The sequence below is a fragment of the Dipodomys merriami genome, unplaced genomic scaffold (assembly GCF_024711535.1).
Source record: "Dipodomys merriami isolate MVZ:Mamm:240054 unplaced genomic scaffold, mDipMer1.0.p SCAF_55, whole genome shotgun sequence".
Classification (NCBI taxonomy): Eukaryota; Metazoa; Chordata; class Mammalia; order Rodentia; family Heteromyidae; genus Dipodomys; species Dipodomys merriami.
The window spans coordinates 3,204,717-3,231,297 of NW_027206124.1; the positions used below are offsets into that span (position 1 = coordinate 3,204,717).

At 39.3% G+C, this 26,581-nt stretch overlaps 2 protein-coding genes across 5 annotated transcripts in view; one reads left to right on the top strand and one right to left on the bottom strand.

Annotated features, from left to right (window-relative positions):
- Positions 1-16,404, bottom strand: part of Enthd1 (ENTH domain containing 1) — a 98,604-nt gene extending 82,200 nt beyond the window's left edge. For all 3 annotated transcript variants that reach the window (XM_069999590.1, XM_069999592.1, XM_069999589.1), the window contains exons 1-3: positions 16,302-16,404; positions 10,538-11,035; positions 1,038-1,181 (exon numbers count right to left, since the gene is read on the bottom strand). In XM_069999590.1, the coding sequence (XP_069855691.1) occupies positions 1,038-1,181; positions 10,538-10,886 (493 nt within the window). In that variant the 5' untranslated portion in view covers positions 10,887-11,035; positions 16,302-16,404. The remainder of the gene's footprint in view (positions 1-1,037; positions 1,182-10,537; positions 11,036-16,301) is intronic.
- A 7,142-nt stretch (positions 16,405-23,546) lies between these two features.
- Positions 23,547-26,581, top strand: part of Grap2 (GRB2 related adaptor protein 2) — a 72,366-nt gene continuing 69,331 nt past the window's right edge. The window contains exons 1-2 of one of the 2 annotated variants that reach the window (XM_069999599.1): positions 23,547-23,605; positions 24,473-24,621. The gene's annotated coding sequence lies outside the window, so the exon portion shown is untranslated. Of the gene's footprint in view, positions 23,606-24,331; positions 24,622-26,581 lie in introns of those variants that run through there. The other variant, XM_069999598.1, reaches the window with a different exon arrangement.

Consider the following 26,581-nt stretch of genomic DNA (forward strand, 5'->3'; position numbering starts at 1 on the left):
TTCCTGACTTCTTGTGTCTTCACACTAATGACCTACTCTTCTCACAGAGTTTCCACCTCAAAATATTATTACTAGATTTCAACATATGAATTCTGGGAGTATACAAACCTTTAGCCCATAACCACACTAAAGATAATTAGGAAGCATACCCCTGAAAATTTCTATTACAATATTCTGCTAATTTCTATTACAATATTATAAATAAATATCTTTCTTAAAAAGTTCAGTAATCCAGATTTAAAGTTTTAGGCAAAGTAAAGAATCACAAGGTATAATCCTAGAAGAATATTTAGAGCACACTTAGAATTTTGAGGTACATTTTAGAAAATTTCAACTTTTGGTTTGTAGGATCAAGTAGTGCCTGTATACATACACACGTTGTCTTAAGAAACAATGAGTAAAACAACACTGAATGATGATGCCAAATGGAATAATCGGGGGGGGGGGTGCGTGCGTGCGTGTGTGTGTGTATCTGTGTGTGCGCGCGCACGTGTGTGTGCATACGTGCGTGTGTGCTGGACCTAGCAGCTCAATTCTGGGCCTACATACTGTCCTGATATTTTTTTTTTGCTTCCTTTTTCTTCCTCTCCCCCCCCCCCGCCCCCCGCCCCGCCACTTCAAAGCTAGCACTATACCACTTGAGCCACAGCTCATTTTCCAGCTTTTTCTTTTATCTCACAGTCTTTCCTGCCTGGGCTGGCTTCAAACCTTGATCCTCTGATCTTAGCTTCCTGAGTAGCTAGAATTATATGCATGAGCTAAAAAACCATCTTACTTGAATGCAAAATAAATACATTCTCAAAACAGTCATAAAATTTTCTACTGAATATTCTAAAACTGTATTGATCACTTACCACTAAAGTCTATTACCTTCTATTTTAGTGTTCTTAAATGATATCTAATGTATTTAGATATTGTATGCTTATTGTCTGTACTTTTATTATGTAGCCTTGAAGCCTTCAGAAGCTCATGCTTTTTCTCTGAAGCTGCAGCAGTTTCTGGTGTTGGGAGGGAAGCACATGCTGTTGGTGAGTTACCTGTGCCAAGTAATCGTTTAGAAAATGCCATCGAATAGGAGGTACGCAGTCTCGTCCGACATGCCACTTCCCTCTCATTGTACAGCAGCTGGTTATCCATCAGCAATGTTATGACTTGCTTAGACTTCTGACGAATATAATGTCCTGTATAAAAAATTGAATTTGCTTAGAAAAAGAAACACAGATTAAGGCTATGATTTTTATTCTAAATAAATTAAAGTGAAACTGTGAACAAAGTAAAAAAGTTATAACAAAAAATATTGATATATTTCTTTCATATAGCTTAAGTAAAAAAAGCATATATACATGGTAAAATCATACCATATGTTAGTACTACATTTTTCATATTAAATACTTTGGATTTTCCTTTTAAAAGCTATCCATACGCCACAATAAATCCAACTATATTCAGGCATACACAGAAGAGGAATGAATTAGAAGTAATGCTGACCTAGGTGTATGAGCTAAGGATTTAAAGTAATATGCACAATGTGATTCATATCTGTAAAGTGGAGGGGGAAATAAACCAGTATAGAGTAGACAAATTTCTATGCTTTGAATATGTTCCCAAAATAGGTGGGCCTGTAAGAAATGATTTGGCCATGATGTGAATGGCATCTAAGCCTTTAGAAAAGAGGTTTCAAGCCAGTAGTCTCTTTCTTGCCCTCTGCCTACCCCACGGGAAGACACAATGGCCCTCTCTTCCAAGGATACAGCATCAAAGGACCATCTTGGAAGCAGACAGCAGCCCTCACCAGATAACCAAAGCTGTTGGTGACTTGAGATTGAACTACTCAGCCCCCAGAACTATGAGAAAAGTAGCAGTGTAACAAAAATAGGGAGAAAAACCACCCAGAAATGGGTATCTTACCCAAGTCTACCCACTGCCCTCACCTTGCTCTATTGCCATCAAGAGGCTCCCTACTTACCTAGCTATTCTAAGGCATCAAAGCTGAAAATGAGACAATCTAAAAACCAACAAGTTTGCTTCAAGGATCAGACAAACAGTAGTAGTAAGAAGACATCTATTTACTTCAAATTAATACAATTTTGAAAAGAAAAGGAGGAGGATATAGTATTAGAACAAACTTGGGCAGAACTGCTTTGTGTTAAGGGGGTGGGGAGACATGGGAAGGGAGGATAGAAAACCTGGGTTCTTTGAAATAAGCAATGAAACTATACAACACATCAATATCCAAGGATTATTATACTAAACCCATCAAGATGAAAAGGTTAGTTGAGGTATAGATAAAAATGAAAATAAAGCTATGTATTGTTTTCATTAGGCATCTTTTAGTTATAGGTGACAGAAATTCAATTTGATATCAGTGAGGCAAAAGTCATGAAAACCCACTATTATAACTGGGCCTCAGTTACAAAGAAAGCAGAAAACTTCTATTCTGTTCCTCTCTGTAAAATGCCTTCTTTGGGTGTGGGGGTGTGTCTGATTATGAGGATTTGAAGTTTAGGTGTCATGCTTGCTAGGGCAGGTACTCCACTACATAAACCACAACCTCAGCCCTAACATCTTCATTTGTTCTTCTTGCATAGTCACTTTTTCACCTGGATATGAACACAGACGTCTATAGTTCTAAATTCACATCTCACCACCTCAGATTCACACCTCATGCTCTGCAACCCAAGAAGTCTCCTTCTTGCTTCCAATATGAAGAATCTGGGAGAATGATTCTGATAGGACCAGCTTAGAACAACCATTATGCCAATCACTAAGTCAAGAGTAGAATGAACAATATGCAACTCAAATTAGAAAAATACTCAATTCCCCTTTAGTATAATGAGGGCAGGACCAATGTGACAAAGACCAAATCCTCCTAAACCCAAGGAAAACACCTAGAAGATAACAATACTAGAACAGCTACGCAAAAGATCAATGAACAAGGACACCAATTTCTGCAGTCATTAAATCATTTCTGAACACTTAAGTTTCAGAAATGTTCTAAGCAATTGCAACATAAGGAAGAGACACTTCATTTTAGTTGGCTGAAATATGCAATAGACATAATCAAAGCAATTTCAAATAAAGCTAAATGCTCTAAAGAAAGTAGCTGAAGGTCTGATGTGCTAAACATTAATTTGGGGTGTGCTTACAGAAAGTCTTACTAAGGAAGCAATACAGCTCAGTGTTGAACAGCCATTCAAAGACAAAAGGACAGAAAGCACCAGGCAATAGAAGAGCTGCAATTTTGCTTGCTCAGAAAAGCCTTCCACAGACAGTTAGTAATCCCCTCCCACTGTGCCCTGCCCACACACCTGGGCCTCAGATGTGGTTGGGCCCTGCTTTCAGATACCCTCATCAAACCTTACACTTGTCCTTTATAGTATTCTCACAGTTTGCAATTACCCATTTGATAACTGTCCTTTCTCCATTAGACTAAAACATCTATGGAGGCCAGAGCTGTAATTGTTTATCAGACACTTCAAAAATTTATGAGCCAGGTAAGGTGGCTCATAACTGTAACCTTAGCTACTCAGGAGACTAAGATCAAGAGGGTCACAGTTGAAGGCCAGCCTGGACAAAAAGTTCACAAGACCTCATCTCAACAGAAAGGGCTGGGAACAGTAATAGGCAACTGTCATCACAGTTTCAGGAGAAGCATAAATACTAAGATCACATCCAGGCCAGGTTAGGCAAAAAAACAAAACCCTTTCATAAAAACAATCAAAACAAAAAAGGCTGGAGATATGTTTGCGTGTTGGAACACCTAACAAAGTATAGGCCTTAAGTTCAAACCTCATATACAAAAAAAAAGTTTGTGTTGGGCACTGGTGGCTCATGCCTGTCATCCTAACTACTCAGGAGGCTGAGATCTGAGGATCACAGTTCAAAGCCAGCCAGGGCAGGAAAGTCCATGAGACTCTTATCTCCAATAAACCACCAGAAAACCAAAAGTGGAGCTGTGGCTCAAAGTGGTAGAGCAGTAGCCTAGAGTGCAGTGACAATGCCCAAGCTGAGTTCAAGCCCCATGACTGACAGAAAACAAAAAACAAAGACAAAAAATATAATTGAAAGCCATAAGGACAGATTACAAGGCCCAGTATTCATCTAGAAGTTTCAAAAGAATTTAAAATAATAGGAAAACATACTCTGGAGATAAATATTGAGAATTTTATAGAAAAGACAAGAGTCCTCATATCAAAGTTGTATCTAACCACTACTGGTAGCAGATACTTGTAATTCTAGGACTTGAGAAGCTGAGACAGAAGGGCTGAGAGTTCAAGAACACCCTGATCTATATAGCAAAACCCTGTCTTACAAAACCAAGGACTGAAAATGTAGCTTTTCCCCCTGTAAGGCACCTTAAGATACTGAACATGTAATACACATTGTTGATTATATTGGAAATATAGGATGGCAAAACAGACAAAGTGTCCCTGCCCCCATAAGATTATGTTACACTAAACAGAGACAGACAATAAAGAAATTAGAGTACACATGGTATTGGAGACAAACTATGGAGAAAAATGAAACAAGGAGCATGGTTAGGATATGTCAGTGCAGAGCAAGTTGGAGTTACTTCTTTTAATAAATACTGTCAACATACAAGGTCTCAGAGAATTTTCTGAGAGGGGAGACTAAAGGATGTGAGGAAGCCATGCAGTTTCCAGAGAGCAACACTTGGGCAAAGGAAACTAAAACGCTGAAAGATTTTTCTGTAGGATCTTTCTTTTTCTTTTTTTGCCAGTCCCGGGGCTTGAATTCAGGGCTTGGGCACTGTTCCTGAGCTTTTTTTACTTAAGGCTAGCACTCTACCACTTGAGCCACAGTGCCCTTTCCAGCTTTTTCTGTGTATGTGATACTGAGGAATCAAACCCAGGGCTTTATGCATGCTAGGCAAGCACTCTACTACTAAGCTACATTCCCAGCCCCTTCTATAGGATCTTTTCTGTTCTTTTCTCTTATGACAACCTCAATCTAGAGTATGCTCCAGACTCAGATAACTAGGTCACTACAGTTTTTCTTCCATTAATTTCTCAGTAGACTTCACATTCTACCTTTTTTCTTTTGGGGTCTTACAAAAAAAATTTTTGTGGGGGTAGGTTCTTGGCTTGGGTTCTGTCCCCGAGCTTTTGTGCTCAAGACTAGTACTCTACCACTTGATCCTGGAGTCTCACGTACTTTTCTGCCTAGGTTGGCTTTGAACCCACAATCTTCAGATGCCAGCTTCTAGAGTATCTAGGATTACAAGTGCAAACCACTGGCATCTGGCTTCTGACAAACGTCTTTTTTTTTTGTCAGTTGTGGGGCTTGAACTCAGGGCCTGGGCACTATCCCTGAGCCTCTTTGTACTCAAGGCTAGTGCTCTTCCACTTGAGCTACACATCTCAGATCTCAGCCTCCTGAGTAGCTAGGATTACAGGCATGAGCCACAGGCATTGGCAAAAGTTACTTATTATCTACTATGTGCCAAGGTCTGAGGGTGAAAAGATTAACATACTACACCTTCCCTCAGAATCTAGTTAAAAAGATATATCTAAATTATGTAATAAATAAAATATACTATAAAAAGTGCCACACTGATCTTAAAAATAAAATATTGTAGCAATTAGTTCTGTCCAAAGAAAGAAAGAGTTGGAAATGCAGAGGAAAGATCTCTGATAGCATTTGAAGACTAAGTCAGAGTTCAACAAATAGCAAGGAAAGAACACTGTAGGGAAAATAAACATTGAAAGTACAAGCACATAGCTATGTAAGCAAACAATACATTCATTAGGAAGGCTTGTGACTATAATATATTACATTGAAGAATGATGAAATAAAAGTAGAAAGGTAGACTGAAGCTTGCAAGTGGTTTCCAAACTATTTTGACTATACACCCCCATTGGTAACACTTTTTTGGGCATACATCAATGTTCAATAAAGGCACATTTAAATATAGCTTATGCCAAGAGCTACTCTTCCAGGATACAACATTCACCGGAAATAAGAAGATAGATATAATTAATATAATATATTCCCCAGTGAAATTATATTCATTAATATGTATTAATTTAATTAATGGGTAACAATGCTATTAATCAACAGCTATTAGGCCTTCTATAATCAATAAAGGAACTTTGTTGATGTATCAGTTCTAATTTGCATTTTTCCTGCTCTCTTGGTACTAACAAATCATCAAGAGTACTCATGAAGTCTAGAGTTGTGTACTTGGGCTTATTTTTTTTTGGTCTAAGCTCAACTGTTAGGGAATCTAATAATTCTTTATGATAATGGATTTAAACATATCCATATGTATTGTACCTATAGATATAAGGTATAATAAATGCACGAACAGGTTTGTATATTTATATACTGTATAGTTACACACTTTCCTATTTTACCTCCCAAAGTAGCTCAGAAGTTGTTTAGATCAGGGGCTGGCCTCTCTATAAAATCATCAGCATTCTTAGTTCAGGAATAAAACTTTAAATGAATAACTGTTTTATAAATTACAAGGAAATGTGCCTTTTTAAAAACCTACTCTTGAGACATGACATGCAAATTTTAATTAGTACTTTAATTTTTAAAAATAAATTTAATCTTCATGAAAGCTAATGCCTTTATAATTTCTGGATGAAGCATCTGAGATAATCAAAACTCATGAAAATTCCTCCAGTTTCATCATCAAGCCTCAACTCTGACCTAAAATACTTAAAAGTATAGTATATACAACACTAACAAGTGTGATTTGTGCTATTGTTTTGTTTATTCAACTATAAAAATCAAGTTTTAAGTTCTGACACTAGCTACAGCATAAAGAACATTATAGTAAGTTAAATAATTCAAATGCAAAAGAACAAAGATTATATGCTCCACATATATAAAATACCTAAAATGTATAAATTTATAGAAACAAAAAGTAGATGAGGGGTTTGGTGAATTGGGAATGGGGAGATATTGCTTAACGGTCACAGTGTTTCTGTTTAGGCTGATAAAAAAATAGTTTTAGAAATAGTGGTGATGTTGGACAACTTTGTGAATGTTATTAATGCCACTGTGTTGCATACTAAAAAAGACAAATGTTACATATTTATACATAGATATACACATTTTAATACAATATTTAAAGTAACATAATATACCAAAACCTATAATCATGCATCTTAAATGGGTGATTTGTATGCATGGGAATTATATTTCAGCAAAGCTGTTTTATGAAAAAGGAAAACAACAAGCTCTTAAGCTATGAAAAGACATGAAGGGATCTTAAGTGAATGTTGCCAAGTGAAAGGAACTAAGTATGCCTATGAGCCAACTTTATGACACTTGGAAAAGGCAAGACTTTAGAGACCAGGGGTTTCCAGGAGTGAGCAAAAAAAAAAAAAAAAAAAAAGATCAACAGGCAGATTATGGGATAAGCTTAGGGCAGGACAACTATTCTGTATAATATTGGATCATAGACACAGGATGCATTTATCAAATCACATATAACTATTACTCTAAGAATGAAATGCTAATGTAAAATATGAACTTTAGTTAACAGTATCAATATTGGCTCATCAATTGTAACAAATGTACCACACTGCCCAATGCCAATCATAGAAGAAACCATTTGTGAGTTGGAAGGCTTGTGGAAATTCTGCATAATTTTTCTGTAAACCTAAACCTCCTTTACAAAAGATCTATTTTTAAATGCATTCACTGGGATTGCATTAAATTTTATCCTCTTCCTGTGATTCATGTAACTATTGACTTTAAATCCAAATTATAATACTGCATTAGCTGGAGAGGAAGTACTGATTCTTTTACTACTGTAGACTCTCAAGCACTGAATCATCTCAGTTTTCTATATCTTTTCTCTATTTTACCAGCTCTTCTACCCTTGACAGAAAGATTTTATGACCTAAATTTCTATATCCATGTAACTATTTCTAGCTACTAGTCTTTGATGGCTCCAGAGTCTTTGGGATCTTTATTTATGACTAAAATTCCAACCTAACTGTAATTATGAACTACAGAGACATTATATCAAGATGTCATACCTCCCATTTTATTCATTTTCTTTAAGGTGTCATTTTACAGGAACCTAAGTATGTTAAACATCGCGTTTGTTTGTGTGAATGTGTATGTGTGTGCTTGGACTCAGGACCTTGTTTGTAATTTCATTTAGCTTTCTTACTCACAGTTGGCACTTTACCATTTGAACCATACCTCTAGCATATTTTTTGGTGGCTTATAAAAGGTAAGTGTCTCACTGACTTTCCTACCCAGGCTGGCTTCAACCAAGATCCTCAGATCTCTGCCTCCAACTTGCTACAGTTACAAATGTGAACCACCAACACTCAACTTAAACATCCTTTTGAAAACAAATATATTAGTCAGATGTAATGGAACATGCCAGTAATCACAGCTACTCAGGAGGCAGAGGCAGGAGAATTATGAGTTTAAAGGCAGCCCAGCCAAAACTAGCAAAACTTTATCTCGGGCTGGGAAGGTGATTCAGTGGTAGACTGCTTGCCTTGCATGCATGAGGCCCTGGGTTCAATTCCTCAGCATCATATAAGCAGAAAAAGCTGGAAGTGGAGCTGTGGCTCAAGTGGTAGAGCGCTAGCTTTGAGCTGAAGAGCTGAGGGACAGCACCTAGACCCAGAGTTCAGGCTCCAAAACTGACAAACAACAACAACAACAACACTTCATCTCAAAAATAAAGGGCTGGGCATGGTGACACACCCTGGCAATTCAACTATTTGGAAAGTGGAGTAAAAGGATTATGGTCTGAGGCCAACCCGGGCAAAAAGTTAGTAAAACCATCTCAAAAACAAGCAAGAAATCCAAGAGCTGGTGGCTCACACTTATAATCCTAGCTAATCTGCAGAGGCTGAGATCTGAGGATCATGGTTCAAAGGCAGCCTAGCAGGAAAAGTCTATGAGACTTATCTCCAATTAACCACCAAAAGGCCAGAAGTGGAACTGTGGCTCAAGTGGTAGTGTAACCTGGAGCCAAAAACCTCAGGGATAGTGCCCAGTGTCAAATGCCTTTGGTCCCAGCTACTCAGGAAACAGAAATAGAAGGAACTGAGGTTGGTCTGGGTGTAAGTGAAAGACTAAGGAAGAAAAATAAGAAAGATGAATAAAGGTGGTAAATTTGATCAAAGTAAATTATATGCACTGTTACAAATATCACTATGAAATCCTTTTGTATAATAAATAACAAAATTGCCTTTTAAAAAAAGCACAGATCTTCATCATCCCTGGTGGTGAAGGAAATGCAAATAAAGACAACCCTGAGATACAACCTTACCCCAGTCAGAATGTCCCACATCCACAAATCAGCCAACGACAAATGCTGGAGGGGATGTGGAGAACGAGGAACGCTATTACACTGCTGGTGGGAATGTACACTCATACAACCACTTTGGAAAGCAGTCTGGAGGGTCCTTAGAAAGCTAAAGATTGACCTCCCTTACGACCCAGTCATACCACTTCTAGGCATCTACCCTGAACAACAGGAACCAATATACAAGGACACATGCACCTCCATGTTTATTGCAGCACTGTTCGCAATAGCTAGGATATGGAAACAACCTAGATGCCCCACCACAGATGAATGGATCCAAAAATTGTGGTATCTATACACAATGGAATATTATGCAGCCATTAGAAATGACAAAATAATGGCATTTGCAGGGAAATGGATGGAGCTAGAAGGAATCATGTTGAGCGAGGTAAGCCAAGAACGAAGAGACAAACAGTACATGGTCTCCCTGATAAGTGGATGATAAATCCAAAATGTTAGGTGATATGACAAAACTAACAGGACTTAAGAAACAAAGAACTCCCACTCATCTGGTTGAACCACTACCAAATATCCCCATGCTGCTGATCACATATATGGTATATAACATGTGAGCACCGTTATATATTACAGACTGTGATAGACAATTTGCTCCAGGAAAGTTAGAATGAACTTGTGACTTTAAATGAGCATCATTATTCCACAATACTGTGAATTTCCGGAAATTAAGTAATCACTTAATCACAATCAAAAAAAAAAAAAAAAAAAACAAAGAACCTTGGGGAAGGGAGGGAGGGAGGTGATGGTAGGGGGAAAACAATGGAGGGGGTAACAATGTTCAAGAGGAAGTGTACTCATTGCCTCACTCATGTAACTGTAACCCTCTGTATGGTATCTTTACAATAAAAAAATTTTAAAAAAAAGCACAGATCTTTTCTAAAAAATAATCTAAGAGGATCGAAGAAGTGGGTCAATGGTAGAGTGCTTGCCAAGCATGAGGCCCTTGGTGCAATCTCTAGTAAGAAACAAATAAATCACATACACAAAAAGAGTACAAGTACTACAAAACAAACAAAAAAGACAATCATATTGTTCACCAACATGACTTAATAGTAAACACAGAGGATTAAACTAGAATCATAACTACCCTAGAGGAAAGGTAGTTGGTTCATTTAAGAACAACTTTTTCCCTAGATCCCTGTTTTAACTGAACCACCCTGACCTCCTAATCCTCAGACACACTATACAAGCTTCTTTAACTGTTACCTTGGTCTCTTCCAGCTTCATCTATGTGTTGAAAATCTCTTAACATCTGAAGATTACAGAAGCCCTCTCTGCAATGCTGAATAACTTTCTTTGATCCATTCTTGATGAGATAATCCATTAGGGTAAGAGATTTATACACATGGCGCCAGTTCTTTCCATGGTCACTGAGTCTCTGCCACAGCATATTCATAATCTCTGAGAGTGAAATCGTGTTGAAAGTCAAGTCACTGATAGCTAACATCAGAGAACTAGAGGGCCCCCATGGGTCATTAGAAGTCGCTTCCCTGACTTTTATTTCAGCATCTGAGTAATTTTTCACAAAGTTTTTCACTTGCCTCCTGAATGCCATAGGTAGGCCGAATTTGAGGGTGAGATGCAGGATAAGAGCAATGGAATAAGAATGATTGGTTTATAGAACTTTTGGCAGGCAATTGGCCCCCAGTACTGCTGCTCCCAGATACAAATGATTAATCTCCATGTTGATAAAGTATAAATTTCCTGCAAGGAAAGTAAAAAAAAAGTGAGTTAAATATTTTTCTTAATGTCTATAGAAGATCAAGTCAGACTGAAAAATCTAGATTTAGTTTCTAAATCAACTCTTCAGCTAAAATAGAGGGTACCATATAAGTGAGGATGGGAACAGGAAAATCTCTCGTAAGAGAGTGGCCTATATGATCTAGATAAATAGGTCTTGCTAGTCCTCTAAGCTTCTGCAGAAAATATTGTCGAACCTTTTTGACCAGCAATACATCACGATGAAACTTTACATGGACAGTAGAAAAGTCCGTATTTAAAAAGAGAATTTGACTTGCACTCTGACATTAATAAAAAAAAAACTATTGTGTTCCAAAAATAATAAAAGTGGTGAAAACTGAATCTTAGAATCTCTGAATGCCTTTATGATATATTTCCATTAAACTACAAGTTATACAATCAGATCTAAATAAGATGGTTTCTAGGGTCAACTACTTAAATACTTCAATCTCATTAGGCTCCACAGTAGCTAGTAAACTAGAGGGAAAGGTTAAATTACTTTCTTTACTCACCTTTCTTAAAAGAAATGTGGGTTAGGATTGTGTCAAAGTAGGATTCAAATAGTATAAAGATTTCCCCTGAAATATGGAGTGATCAATATGTGTCTCACAGACCTCAAAATAAGTACATATAAGTAGATACCTATTTAAGTTGATAGAAAAATACATTAAACCTTATAGGAGGCATGCAACCCCAAAATTTTAAATGATAGTTGTAAGTTATCCATTCGTAATTTATATGAAACTATTCCCTTCCCTCTTATTCATTACTTTGCATTAAGGTGAGTCAGTTCGTTTGCAATTTCTCTAGTGATTCAACACTGATGGCTACCAAGGCAGCGTGCCAAATTGATTTCAAGCCCTGATGAACATCCAGACCCAATGAAGCCAAGATCAACTATAATCAGATTTTTACTAGAGAAACTGCACACATACAAAAGGAAAAATAATATTCATAACAAATGTTTGTTATTTTCAGTACTGTTTCCCTGCCTAGCTACTTGTTCAGGTCCAATTAATTTGCATATTGAAAGAAGACATGAATTTTCAGATACATCCTAAATAAACTCTCACTTCTTTTTTAAATAGAGATAATTAACCGTTAGGTTAAAATACAATGCACCTTCAAATAAACAATACAGACTATGGTGTTCATTTAAGATTTCTCAGAGCTGGGCACCAGTGGCTCATGCCAGAAAATCCGTAACACTCTTATCTCTAATTAAGCACCAAAAAGCTGGAAGTGAAGCTGTGTCTCAAGTAATAGAGTGCTAGCCTTGAGCACAAAAGCTTATGAACATCACCCTGGCCCTGAGTTCAAGCCCCAGGACTATGTACACAGACACACACACACACACAGACACACACACAGACATATACACACACACACACACACACACACACTTCTCAGAGACAGTATCAGCCATAGAAAGCAACAAATCCCTAATTTTCTCGTTTGTACTTCCAATATAGACATTTGAATCTAACTCTCTCTTGCAGTAAAAACTTGATTTATATGTTTCAATAAGCTATTAAAATTTTCCATTTCTACTGTCCATTTTTCTTTTCTAGTAAAAATCACTCAATACTGAGATGCACCATGACATTGGCTTAGAGCAACAAATATTGATCTGTTTCTTCACAAGTCTATTTTAAAAAAATGTTAGAATTATAACTTGCTGAAAGTGAACAACAGTTGTTAAAATCTTTTTTACAGTATCTATATTTTGAAGAATCAATTTTAATTTTTAGGCTTCTCTGTGTTCTCTAGCCTGCAGTCTTAAATTTTTGAAGTGTTTTCTTAAACACATTTTCTGCCCCCAGAAAACTAGTAAAATAGGAAGTGGTGCTACAGCTCAAAGTGGTAGAGTGCTAGCCTTGGGTGAAAAAGCTCAGAGACTGTACCCAGGCCCTGAGTTCAAACCCCACAACTGACAAAAAAAATTAAAGTCTTCTAATCCAAAACAGTTTAAAATTGATGTGCTTAACACCATACCAAAATTAAACACTCTATTATTAGATACAGAAAAGTCAGGATAGGTAAATTAGTATTCCTTACTCATATATAGTAACATGAACTTTACTTTGTAATATGAACATAGAACCACATATAAACCACCATCATTCTGAAATGCAGAGTCTTTCAGACTAACAGGGACTCAACTGATTTTATTTGTAAATTATGTCAGTCACTATGTTTTAGACACTAAAGACAAATTCTAAGTTTACTCATACTATCAAATAACCTTGAGATTATAATTAGTCATGTGCTGCATAATGACATTTCAAAGATACGTAGCATATGACAGTGGTCACACAGGATTATATAACCTAGTGACATCATAGCCATTTTGTGTTAAGTATACTATATTTGAATGACAATGCTACAATGTGCATAATGACAAAAGCATCTAATGGTATAATTTTCAGAATATGTCCCTGCTATTAAGCATAACATACTACATAGTGATAAAACATCTGAGACAAAATTAGTGGCAAGGAGGTAAATTTCCACACTTGAATTTCTATGGTCTATCTACCCACATTACTATAATATGACAAATAGAAGAAAGAAGTTATTTCAGGTCACAAATTACTGAATTATTCTGCTTGGGAAGAGACCTACAATGATTATACAGCTTTGAAAAATAAAATGGCATTAAAAAAATAAAATCTAGTTCTTGTAACTGTCAAGTAAATTTCTAGAATTTGAGCAAATATTTTCAAATCCATCAACAAATATTTCTTGAGAACCTACTATTTATATAGGTTTGTGGAGAAATGTAAAACAGGGTATCTACATTTTAAAAATTTCCCGTTTGGTTAAGGAACTTTATCCCTTGAATAATTCTAAAGCAAACAATTAGATGGTAGAAGACATCTCCTAGTTTTCTTTCCTTTTCAGATCTGGTCACTTCCACAATGCTATTTCCTTCTTCCCCCACTTTATCTGAATCGTAATAAGAAAGCACATTATCAGGTGACAAACTACTGGCCCACAATCTCTTATACAACTCCTTTGAGACTAGGTGAGTTGTAGAATTCTTTTTATTTCTGAAAGGTACCACCGTGCTGTTCCATATAGTAACCCACCTATAGTAAGAAGTGGAGTTGCTGATGCATGGATAAGAATGAAACCCATCAACATATCTGTAACAAAAATATACTAAGTAGTTGAAATAAAGACTATAAATGGGGGGGGACGACCCACGGGGGGGGGAGATGGGAAGGGATGGGTAGGGGAAACAAAGGAGGAGGCAACAATGCTTGATAAGAAATGTACTCATTACCTTGCCCATGTAATTGTAAACCCTCTGAACAGTATTTTCACAATTAAAAAAAAAAAAGACTATTAATGTCCTCACTTCAGTTCAGATTGAACTACTGAGTTAGAAAGAAAAATTGATTTTCAAAGTTTTTCAGATTCTAGGATTGAGAACAAGATTTATGGTAACTAGATGGACTATCCAAAGACTTGAGATAATTGTGATAATGGCACCTAATCATGCTCACAGGCTCTCAAGAAGATGCACTTAGTGCCATGAGGATAAATCTGCTCTTGTTTGTGCAAGTTCTGCCTTGAGTTTGGGTTTGAGATAGAAGTAAGCTCTGGCTGAGACTGTTAAGGGAGAACAATTATAGACAATACTATGATATTAGGAGTGTCTATGACATTAGGGGTGTTACTGCTTTGATGAAAAGAATACTTTAAGAGTCAAATATTTTTTGAGTCTCATCTGTGTGTTCATTTATTTATTCAGCTAACAATTTAATAGTTTATTATGTGGCACCTCCATCCTATGAAAGGAAAAACTGGACGCACAAGACATAGTCCCTACCCCGTGGAGTAAATGTCCCACATCTGGTCTTTCACATGTTATTTACTGCCAATCCTGGGGCTTAAAATCAGGACCTGGTGCTGTTCCTTAATTTTTTTTTTCTTTCTTTCTTTTTTGTCTGTCGTGGGGCTTAAACTCTGGGCTTGGGCACGGTCCCTACGTTCTACCGCTTGATCCACAGCACCACTTCCGGTTTTCTAGTGGTTTATTGGAGATAGGAGTCCCACGGCTTTGTCTGCCCGGGCTGGCTTTAAACCGCGATCCTCAGATCTCAGGCTCCTGAGTAGCTACGATTACAGGCGTGAGCCACTGGCTCCTGGCCTGTTGCTGAACTTTTATGCTCAAGGCTGGTGAGCCACCACTTCTAGTTTTTTGGTGATTAATTGGTCATAAAGAATATCACAAACTTTTCTGCCTGGGCTGGCTTCGAACTGCAATCCTCAAATCTCGGCCTCCATTATAGACATGACCTACAAGCACCTGGTTTCATCTCATTAATTATTAGAAAGAAAAGAAGAGAGGGGGGGTGGAGGGAGGGAGGGAAGGAGAGAGAGAGAGGGAGATAGGGGGAGAGAGGAAGGGAGAGGGAGAGGAGAGTCCTGCTTTGCCTTTTTTTTGGGGGGGGGGGGTCCGGTCGTGGGGCCTGAACTCTGGGCCTGGGCACTGTTCCTCAGCTCTTCAGCTCAAGGCTAGCGCTCTAGCACTTGAGCCACAGCACCACTTCCGGCTTTTCTGCTTATGTAGTGCTGAGGAATTGAACCCAGGGCCTCATGCATGCAAGGCAAGCGCTCTACCACTGAGTCACCTTCCCAGTCCCGTGCTTTGCCTTTTTTCTAGCTAAGGCTTAACAAGTTCTCTGAGCTTTGGGGAGAATTTGAGAGGGCAGAGGCTAAGAGAGAGCCAACTTCTTGTCTACGGTCTTTCGACAATCTCTTTTCCACCTTGGGAATGGCCACTGTGCACCAAGTGCACTTTGTGCCAGATGCTGGGTCACACAGAGAAACGGACCCATGACAGCTGAGCATGGCCGGGACCATGATGAAGCTTCTAGAAGGAGGGAAGAAGTGGTGCTAGGTAGGTGAGGCCTGCTACGGGGCCATGAGGAAGCTTTTAGGAGGGGAGGGGTGACGCCACATAGCTGCGACCTTGCAGAAAGCCAAGAGGAAGCTTCTAGAAAGAGTGTGGCCTCGCAAGGAACGATGAGGAAGCAAGAGGGAGGGATGGCGGCACACAGGGAGCCATGAGGAAGTTTCTAGAAGGTGGAGGGGAGCGGTGGTGCACGCAGGGGCGGCCTCTCCGCGCTCCCGTCGGCCTGTCCCCCCCCCCCACAGCCCGTCAGGAGTCGGCAAGAACCCGGCACGGTCATAACACTCCCATGGCAGCGGCCATTACCTGAGAGGAAGGCCCCGCCGCCAGCCGGGGCTTCTTCCCGCTCAAATTCTGAGCCTCTGTCGCCTCAGGGTACTCCGCGGCCTGCCAGGCCCCAGCGCCCACGGCGGGCCCCACTTCCGCTCTCCTGGCCCCGCCTCTGCTTCCTCACTTCCGGTTTGTCACTTCCGGCTCCTCAGCGCCTGCCTCTGCCATGGCGGGTCAAGGAAGGCAAAGCGGCCCCGCTGGAGGGTATCAAGCCAGAGAATGGCAAAAGCTTTTCCTCTGTGACACCACCCGCAGTGTCCTTCGAAAGGCTTATTTATGTTATGCTTATTTTACAATTTATGTTAATAATGTAATCTAACGGGGAAAACAAACAGCCAGGCAGGTGGCTCAGGCCTGCCATCCTAGCTACTCAGGAGGTTGAGATCTGAGGATCGCGGTTCAAAGCCAGCCCGGGCAGGAATGACCGTGTGACTCATCTCCAATAAACCACCAGAAAACCGGAAGTGGCGCTGTGGCTCAAGTGGTGGAGTGCTCGCCTTGAGCACAAAGAGACTCAGGGACAGCGCCCCGATTCTGAGTTCAAGCCCCAGGACCAGCAAAAACAAAACAAGAAAAGCCTCCTGTGAGCTCTGGTTGTCACTTCCAAGGATGAAGAATTCAAGACTTTAACAGCCGAGAGAGATGAAGAGCGTTGTTATCTGCAGTGGGCAGGGGCAGAATGCCTGGAGAGACAGACGGTGCCACGTACTAAGGGGTCGTCTTTGATATAGTTAACTGATCTTCAGTGAGCACCTGCTTTGTGCCAGGCAGGAAGGACCCAGAGATAACTGAAGGCCTTGTGCTGGATGGGTTTATAGGCCAGTGGAGGTGATGGGCACTGTCATGGAATACTGTGACAAGATTTATATAGCCTAATAGGGCAGGTCTTGCAGAACAGTTTAAATCTGAGTTGATGACAGGGAGTTCACTGGCTAGACAATGTAGAGGAGGACATTAGAGGCAGAGGCCACATCACCTGTAAGGGCATAAAAGCTATTATTTGGGTAAAACCGCAAGTGCTGTATGACTGTGGCTGTTGCAAAGGCTATTAGTGGAACAGTGGAGGGAGATGACGTGAAAGAAGGAAGTCAGATCGGGAAGAACCTTGCTCGAATTATCAGGTGATTTTTATCCTGCAGACATTGAAAATATAATCAAGTCCAAGTCTTAAAACATGTTGGTGACTGAGCAGAATATTAATGATAGGGGGAGAGACTTTTGGATAGGAAAATGCTTAGTAGTCAAAAGTAATGTCGATTTTAGCTTCTACTTCAGCTATAATTTTGATAAAACCAACATTATTGATATTGACATGTAGATGGGTAAGCACAATACAAAATGAAGTATGAGAGAAGTTGGAGTGTTTGAAATATTATTCTGTTGGCTAATAAAGTAATAGGGTAGTAGTAAGAAGAGGCAAATTGAAAGAGAGGCCTAGCAAACAGATTGGTAGGGCCATGAATGCCATGCTAAGATACTTGGATTTTATTTAATAAAGTAGTAGGAGACAGAGAAGCATTTTATACATTCAGTATGAAGTATTCTTTTTTTTTTTTTTTTTTTTTTGCCAGTCATGGGGTCAGAGCTCTGGGCCTGGGCGCTGTCCCTCAGCTCTTCAGCTCAAGGCTAGTGCTCTACCACTTGAGCCATAGTGCCACTTCCAGCTTTTTCTGCTTATGTGGTGCTGAGGAATTGAACCCAGGGCCTCATGCATATAAGGCAAACACTCTATCACTGAACCACCTTCCCAGCCCAGTATGAACTATTCTATATCAAACCTTAATGAAGATTTTTAACATACATCATATAAATTAGAAAGGAATGCTGAAGCATAGGCATCGTATACTATTTCACATGTGAAGAAGTTGCATTAGGGAAATGAGCATAGATTCTGTATTTGTTGGATATATGCTATGTACTAGGCATTATACTAAGCCATGAGAATACAAGGAAATGATAGTCCTAAGAATCTAATCATGGAAACCAGAAGAAACCAAGAAGTATAAGTAAATTGACACTAGAAAAGCAGGCATAGAGTGTACAATGAGAAAAAGGCTTTCTGGAGGAGGTGAGTTTGAACTGAGTTTATAAAATGACTTGGTAATAAGAATTGATCAGAATATTCAGTGAGCCAATTATTTAGTTGGGCCTAAACTCAAATCTCTTGTGACCAATTCTATGCTCTTTCCCCTCTACTCTGTGGATCAATTTTTGGCCCTTAATTTCAAGATCCATAGATACCTCAATCACAGACATACCTGTTATATTTTGAAGACAGAGATCTAATGCTTGCTTGCTTGCCTGCCTGCCTGCCTGCCTGCCTACCTGCCTGCCTGCCTGCCTTCCTTCCTTCCTTCTTTCTTTCTTTCCTTCTTTCTGTCATGGGGCTTGAAATCAATCTGGGCGCTGTCCCTGCACTCTTCAGCTCAAGGTTAGCGCTCTACCACTTTAGCCACTGTACCACTTCCAGTTTTCTGGTGGTTAATTGAAGATAAGAGTCTCACGGACTTTCCTTGCCCAGGCTGGCTTTGAACTGTGATCCTCAGATCCCAGCCTCCTGAGTAGCTACAGTAGTAAGCCACTGGTGCCCAGCTTCTAATGTTTTTTTCTTTTAGAACATATTCCTGTCTGCATGTGGTCAAAAATATATTGGAAGCAGAAGAGAGGAAATGGAAGAAGAACAGAATGTTACAGTAATTCTGGCAATGAGTGATGAAGACCATAAGTTCTCATTTATTCAGTTTCAAATTTATCCATTTCAGATACCTGCAGAGCAAAAATAGTAAGTGAAAATTCCAGAAATAATTCATAAATTTTAAATTTTATGCTACTCTAAGTAGCATGGATGACATTCCTCATCTCCTGTTCTATTCCTCTATGGACAGGAAACACCCCTTTGCAAGAAAATACACACTGTATAAGTCACTTAACAGCTGTCTTGGATGTCAGATGAATAGTTGAATTATTGAAATGCTTGTGAACATAACCCTTCATAGTAGTCACAGTGTCTAGGTCATTCATCTCCCTTCATTTCCCCATAGAGGCATTTTATCATATCATCACAAGAAGGAAAAGCTGGGCATAGTACAATAACATATTTTGAGAGAGACCACATTTACATTATTGTTACTGTAGAATATTGCTATAATCACTCTGTTATTAGTTACTGCTAGTCTCTTATTTTGCCCAATTTAGAAGTTACATTTTACCCTAGGTATGTATGAAAATGTAGGAAATTAAATTAGGAAAAATATTAAACAGTACATATAGGGTTAAGTCCCATACACAATTCCAGGAATCCACTGTGCATCTTGGGACGCATTCTTGAGATAAGAGGAACAACTGGAATGGCATGGCATGACACACTATTGGACTAACTCTCCTTGGACACATGTACTTTTACATTTAATGTGAGGGGTAGAAGTTACTGGACTTGGATCCAAATAAATGTGGGAATGAGAGAAAACAGAGTCTACAGTGACTCTCAAGTTTCTTTTTTGGGTGACTCTCACCAGGTCTTAGAAGCAGGTTTGGCTGAAACGATGATGAATTCTGCTTTGGGACATTTTGAATATGAGGAGCCTAGGGTTGGTGGATGCCCAAGCGAGTAAACAGGAGAGTACAGAGAGCTAGAATAAAGGAAACAGCTGGGTCTTGGTTCACAGACTTGAGAACCAGACCTGAGAGTAATCAGCGTATGAAAGGTAACTGAAAAGACAGATGGAAGGAAGATAGGGCAAGATCAAGTGCTGCAGGCCTGGTAAGGATGGAGCAGCCAGTAGTACTCAGGAACTTGGTTAAACTCAACAAAGGTTGGTATTATGCCAGGTGCTAGTAGCTCACACCTGTAATCCTAACTACTCAGGAGGCTGAGATCTGAGGATCACAGTTCAAAGCCAGACTGGGCAAGAAAGTTTGTGAGAATCTTAACTCCAGTTAACCACCAGAAAACTGCAAGTGGCACTCAAGTGGTAAAGTGCTCACCTTGAGCTGAAGAGCTCAGGAACAGCGCCCGTGCCCAGAATTCAAGCCCCATGACAAAAAAAAAAAAAAAAGTTGGTGTTACTAACCTAGTGGAATTAACCCCATTGAAGTGAAATTTGATAAGGGCACCCTTCTTGATCTGCTTTAGGAGCACAGTTTAGTTGCAATACCATGGCAATCCACCAACTTTGTTGGCTGCTTTTCTTTGATTTTTCTTTGAACTCAGTCGTACAAAAATGAACAAAATTTGCTTCATTTCGTATCCCAGACATCCATTGTTTTAAGTACCTTAGTTCATTTCTTCTCATTCTCCAGTCCCTCAGCTTTGGAGGTGTCTCCAGATGCTCATCTCTGTCTGTATTCATTCTCCAGGTTGTGTGGTGCAGTTCTTATAGCTGTCGATCCCTTTCACAGTGGGCCGCTCTCAAGGCTTTATCATCAGCCCTAATCTCTCTTGACTTCCAAACTCATGTCTCTTTTGACCTCCCCACTGGTATGTCTGACAAACATTTAAATTCAATATATAAAAAAAAAACTTGATTTTTGTCTTCCAGATATGCTCTCTCATAATCTTTCCTGTCTCAATACATGACACATTCTTTCTTTTAGTTTCTTGGACCTTGAACAACCAGTTTGGAATTTTTGTGTTCTGTTTTTGGGGTTTTTGTTTTGTTTTGTTTTTGGTTATGGTGGTATTGGGGTTTGAAGTGATTAAACAATGAATCCCTTGTGCTTTCTAGGCAAGTATTCTTCCACTTGAGCCAGACCTAAACATTGATCAACCTCTATATTGATTCTAGCCACTTCCCATCATTTCCATTTCCCAGTTCTAACCCACTATCCTTTCTTACGTGAAATGTTACAGTAGCATCCTATTGTCTTTGCTTCTGTTCTTCTGACATAATCTAGTTTCAACAGCCAGAGCAATCCTTGTAAAACTTAAATGCTAACTTAGATCTTGTCAAATCTTCCATTTGCTTCCATTGGCTCCCATCTCACAGTAAAATCCTTGCCATGGCTAGAAAGACCCTGGTGTTTTCCCCCCTCTTTTTCACCCTTGTCAAGCCACATTTCCTATGGCTCTTCCCTATTGTACTTTTTCTCCAGGATGAACAATCATCCATGGAGATGCTCGCTGGTATATGCCCAGCCTGTCCTTGGAGAAAAAAGGCCTAACCCAGAGAAGGCGTTTCAATCAATTGAATGAACGAAAAGGGAGTATCTGAATTCACAGTGTTGAATCCACAGTATCCATTTTACTAGGAAGTTAAATTAAGCATAATTGTGTATAAAAAGGTTCTGTTGTTTACAATGACCCTTCAAGGAGGAATTGCTGAAAATCTGTTTAGACAAGTATGCTTTAATGGTCTACATGGTGGGCATGCTGCGGGGTCCTCCTGTAGCTGCTGTTTTCCTGAGTGTCTCCTGATGGGAAGGACTGACATTCTCACAGTAGGGTCTTTATTCTTAGGTCCTGCCTTTGTATTTGTTCAGTGACACAGCTGTTATGAAATAAGCCACCAAAGTGGCCTGCTTTCCTCCCTGTGCACTGTGTACCAGAATCTGCCTTCTAGAACTCACAACCAAAATGAATTCTCCTTGATTCTTCTGTTTGGCCCTCTGCCCTTGCTTGGAAAGAGAGAGTTTATAATCTGATCCTTGGGGGATAGTGGAGAAGTATTTTCTATAGTAGATGACAAGTTGTAAATGTCCTGACACTTTCTCTATAGCATTCTTAAAGATTTTCCTTCCTTCCCACTCCCTGGCTATGGAAGTTAAAGCAGTCACTGTTTTAATTACTTCAGACTTCTGACTTGGATACTGTTTCATAATAAGGAAACTTGGCAATGGAGCTATTCAATGTAATAGGATCCAAGAAAGTCTTGAAAGTCCAAGAAAGTCACAAAGGCTGAAGAGCTCCGAGGCCAAATGTTAAGATACTATTGGACTTGTTGCTGTTAGTTTTGGTTTTGTGTGAGTGCCAGTACAGGGCCTTGAGCTCTTAGCTTTTTTGTTCAAGGCTAGCACTTTACCATTTGAGCCCTGCTTCCTACTCATGTGTTGGAAATGGACTTTTCTGTCCAGGCTGTCTGGGGCTGTAAACCCCCCAGGTCTCAGCCTGCTGAATAGTTAGAACCACAGACGTGAGCCACTGGTATCCACTGGTGAAGATATTTTTGTTTTAAAATTAGTAACATGCTGTCTTTCTGTGGAAATAGTGGATATCCTATTCAGATGTAACCTGTTTTTAAGAAAATTAGACTAACTTCTATTAGTAGAAAGCAAGCCCATTATTAAAGAATTGGAGCAGCAGATGACTCATTTGATGTATAGTTTCTGAGCACTTGTCATGAATAAGATATTTAGCTGATTCTATAACAGATTCTTTCATTTCAACAAAAATGTTGAGCAAGCCAGGCACCAGTGGCTCACACCTGTAATCCTAACCACCCAGGAGGCTGAGGATCACCATTTGAAGCCAGCCCAGGCAGGCAAGTCATTAGACTCTTATCTCCAATTAATCACCAAAAAAAGCTGAAAGTGGCACTGTGACTCAAGTGGTAGAACACTGGCCTTGAGCAAAGCTCAGGGAGAGCTTTTAGGTCCTGAATTCAAACTCCAGGACTGGCACCAAAAAAAAAAGACATGTTGCTCAAGCTGAGCATATTGGCTCATGTTTGTAACTGCAGTACCCCAAAGATGGAGGCAGAAGGATCACGAGTTCATGGTCAGCTTGGGTTACACAAAACCCTGTCTCAGAAAAACAAAAAAAGCCAGGCGCTGGTGGCTCTCACCTGTCATCCTAGCTACTCAGGAGGCTGAGATCTGAAGATCATGGTTCAAAGCCAGTCCGGGCAGGAAAGTCCGTACGATTTCTTTTTTCTTTTTGTGTCTCTCCCCCCCCCCCTCCACTGGAAGCAGCGTTGTGGATCATGTTGTAAAGAGCTAACCTGCAGCCAAAAAAAAAAGCTAAGGGACAGCACCCAGGCCTTCATTTTAAGCCTCAATACTGTTATATCAAAAGGGGAGTGGGAGAAGAGGAAAAGAATAATGTTTCACAATGCAGAAATAGTGAATAATTGAATCTTAAATGATACCATCCTTCTAGACACTCTTAAGAATTAATGCCAGGACCACCCTTCTTGATCTTGGGTTCAGTCTCCAAACTCTGATGGTACCAGTTAGCAAGCAGCCATATGCCTAACTGCATGTGAAAGATCCCTATTGGTAATCCATCTTTAAGCAAGAGTAAAAGGAAGAAGCCTTCACTGGTTGCAGGTGATATGGGAAGAAGGGTAAGTTAGAAAGTCGAAGGTAAGATCTAAAGAAATTGAAGGTAACAAGATTTAGTTCATAACTGGGTCCTAAAATGCCAGAAAGCCTCCAGTTGAACCTGCTCAAGAGAAGCCCCAGAAATCTGAAGACTAATCCTCAGACATGCTGTAACAAACCTGAGGTTAGAACTCAGCCTACTCAGAGAACTTTCTTTCCTTCTTTCTTCTCTTTTCTTCTTTCTTCTCTTTCTGCCCTCCCTCCCTCCTTCCTTCCTTCCTCCTTTCTTTCCTCCTTTCTCTCTTTTTTCTTTTTTCTGTTTCTCTTTCTCTCTCCCTCTCGTCCTCTCTCTTTCTCTTCCTTCCTTCTTTCTTTTTTTTTTTTTTAACTCAAGAGTTACTATAAGCAGAGCACCACTGTCATCTGAGTGCACTAAGAGAACATCTTCTCTGAGATTTAGCATTATGACTGGTAAGGGGAGGTTTCAATAAGTTTCCCCAAGGAGCTTTCCTCTCTGCCTACATGCTGGGATGAAAAAGAAGGGCTTCCTTAAGGCCAGTAGCAGCTTTCTGATGGACCATGTCCAGGATTCAAATTTTTCTTATGCGAACATAAGTGTTCAAGGGGGGGATGTTGTTAAAACTGAAACCAACATAAAGAAGCAAAAGTGTTTCAGTGAGCCTCCTGCATTTTTAGTTCAGCTCTGGCAGCCAGAAAACAAAACCACAGCATCTAAGGCTCACACCCAGCTCTGGGCAGCCCCATATCTGCTAGTTCCTGTGTGGTTTGCCTACAGACAGCAGGCTAGCTGGAGCAGCTTGGAGGGGAGAGCAAGAAGTAGAGAGGAAGAAATATTACAGATGGACCTGTAAGTTTGCACCCTTTTTCAGCGTGGCACTTGGAAGAGAGCAAAGGCGGATCTGTACTCTGAAATGCAGTAATTTTGATGTTTGAAGTCATCTTCCTTCTTGCAAGAGAAGATTCTAATAAACTCGGTGTCAGAGCCAAGACATAAACTCAACTTCTTCTCTTCTTAAAGGTATGTTGTTATGCAACATCAGTACACATTCTTTGAAAACCGTGAGCAGTTGTATGATTTACAGAATGATCCTCTATGAGTCAAGTCTAATTAAAAAGAATCCCATGGGCTTTCTCAATATTGCTTTTAATATTTCAGTCCATCAGTGAAGGTCTCTTAGGTCGTTTGTCATGACAGTGTTTGTGGTGATAGAAGCGGACTTCCATCAGATGAGCTGAAGACTTGGTCCTTACTCAACTCCTAAGAAAAACCTTCTCTAATTGGCTTCAGATCTATCTCAGGAAAAGGCTTTAGATGTTAGGGTCACAGAAATAAAATTCCACCTTACTGTCATCAGAATGTAAGCCAAATTGTGATAGAACTCTCAGCAGAGAATGAACTCCCACACTCCAGGGTCAGGGTTTCTGTCTTTGCTCAAATTGCTAGTTCTACTAGTATTTGTGTTTCCTTTACCAAGAACACCACTTGAGGCTCCTATAATGAAACACAACTTTATGATGAAATCTATTTTGAGAAGGTCTTGTTTGCCTGTCTCCTCATTAATAGCTAGCCTAGATCCCTATGACTGTATCTAATCTATGCTTAGATTATTAGATTTATGCTTTTGTCCCCAATGTGCCTGAACATGAGTGAATATGAAGTTACACCAAAGTTTTCCCTAACTGAAAAATTACTATATTTATATACTTCAAATTAGGCCTGGTTAATAAAGGATATGTAAATGAATTTGCATATTATTGAAAATATGCAAGTCTAGATCAATTAAGGGAGAATGTTTAGGATATAAAAATACAGCGGGGGACGGTGGTAATTCATGTGCTCATGTTACAAAGTATAGGAGGCTTCATTTGAACCAATTTTCTTGCAATTTATCATAAGCTGTTAATTTTTAGTGGGTCCCTTTTTCCTTCCTAATTTTTTATTCCTGAAAGCATATTTAAATGAAGGCATTCTCTGTTAGTAACTTGGTATGGTATATAAGTCATCCCATTTATAGAGTAATTTTAAAGTGGTTCTCTTTGTAAAAGCATTCACTATTAAATAAAGAATACAATATAAATAGAAAACCACTTAAATGCATTTGCATTTTAGCTCTGAAAAAGTTCTGATCTCTGCCCTTTTCTGGGAACTTTAATATAAAAAAGATATGACCCTTGTATCATTGAGTAAAACTACCATTTTACATCAAACTTTGAGCATTCCCCACATAGTAAACTGTAATCTTATTCTCTCTAAATTGTAATAGCTTTTCTCTTTCAAAAATGACTCGACTGAAGCAAAGGAGGAGGTGATTGAGCTGTTCAATATGAAGAAATACTCTGTTGCTAATATAATAACTTTTTTGAATATCCTCACATCTTAGGGTCTCATGAAAATGCCTTTTCTTCTTTATTTCAACTGTTCTACGCCTACCTCCCAGGGACATTGTAAGAATTAACAAGCTAACATAGATATAAAGCACCTCAGAGAAAGGGCACTCTAAGAAGGCAAGATGATATCATTATTAATTATTTCTTTTAATCTTGATCATTCTCTTTCCATCTCTTTTTCTAAATGCACTTCTCTTGCTGCTGAAGCCATTTCTTCTAGAACCCATTGCCTTCCGAAACGCTGACAATGATCCTAATTCCCACATATTTATTGATTCCCAGAGAATAACACCTGCTGGTGTTGATGGCTGAAAGTACTCATGCCTGAACTTGAGCAGAGCTTGCCTCTCTTCCTGGATCAAGAAGTCTGCAATTGTTCACAAATATGTCATTAAGCACAATTCCATCAGGATTTATTAAATAAGTAACAGTTGCTGCTGGATGAATCCTAGGGAGATCCTTCATGTCTGTGCGCTTATAAAAGCTCAGAACTTGTTCAGGAATCTTCATGAGTGCAGTTACTTGAATCAAAGGATAGAGTAAGCTGGTGCCAGTGGCTCATACCTGCAATCCTAACTTCTCAGGAGGCT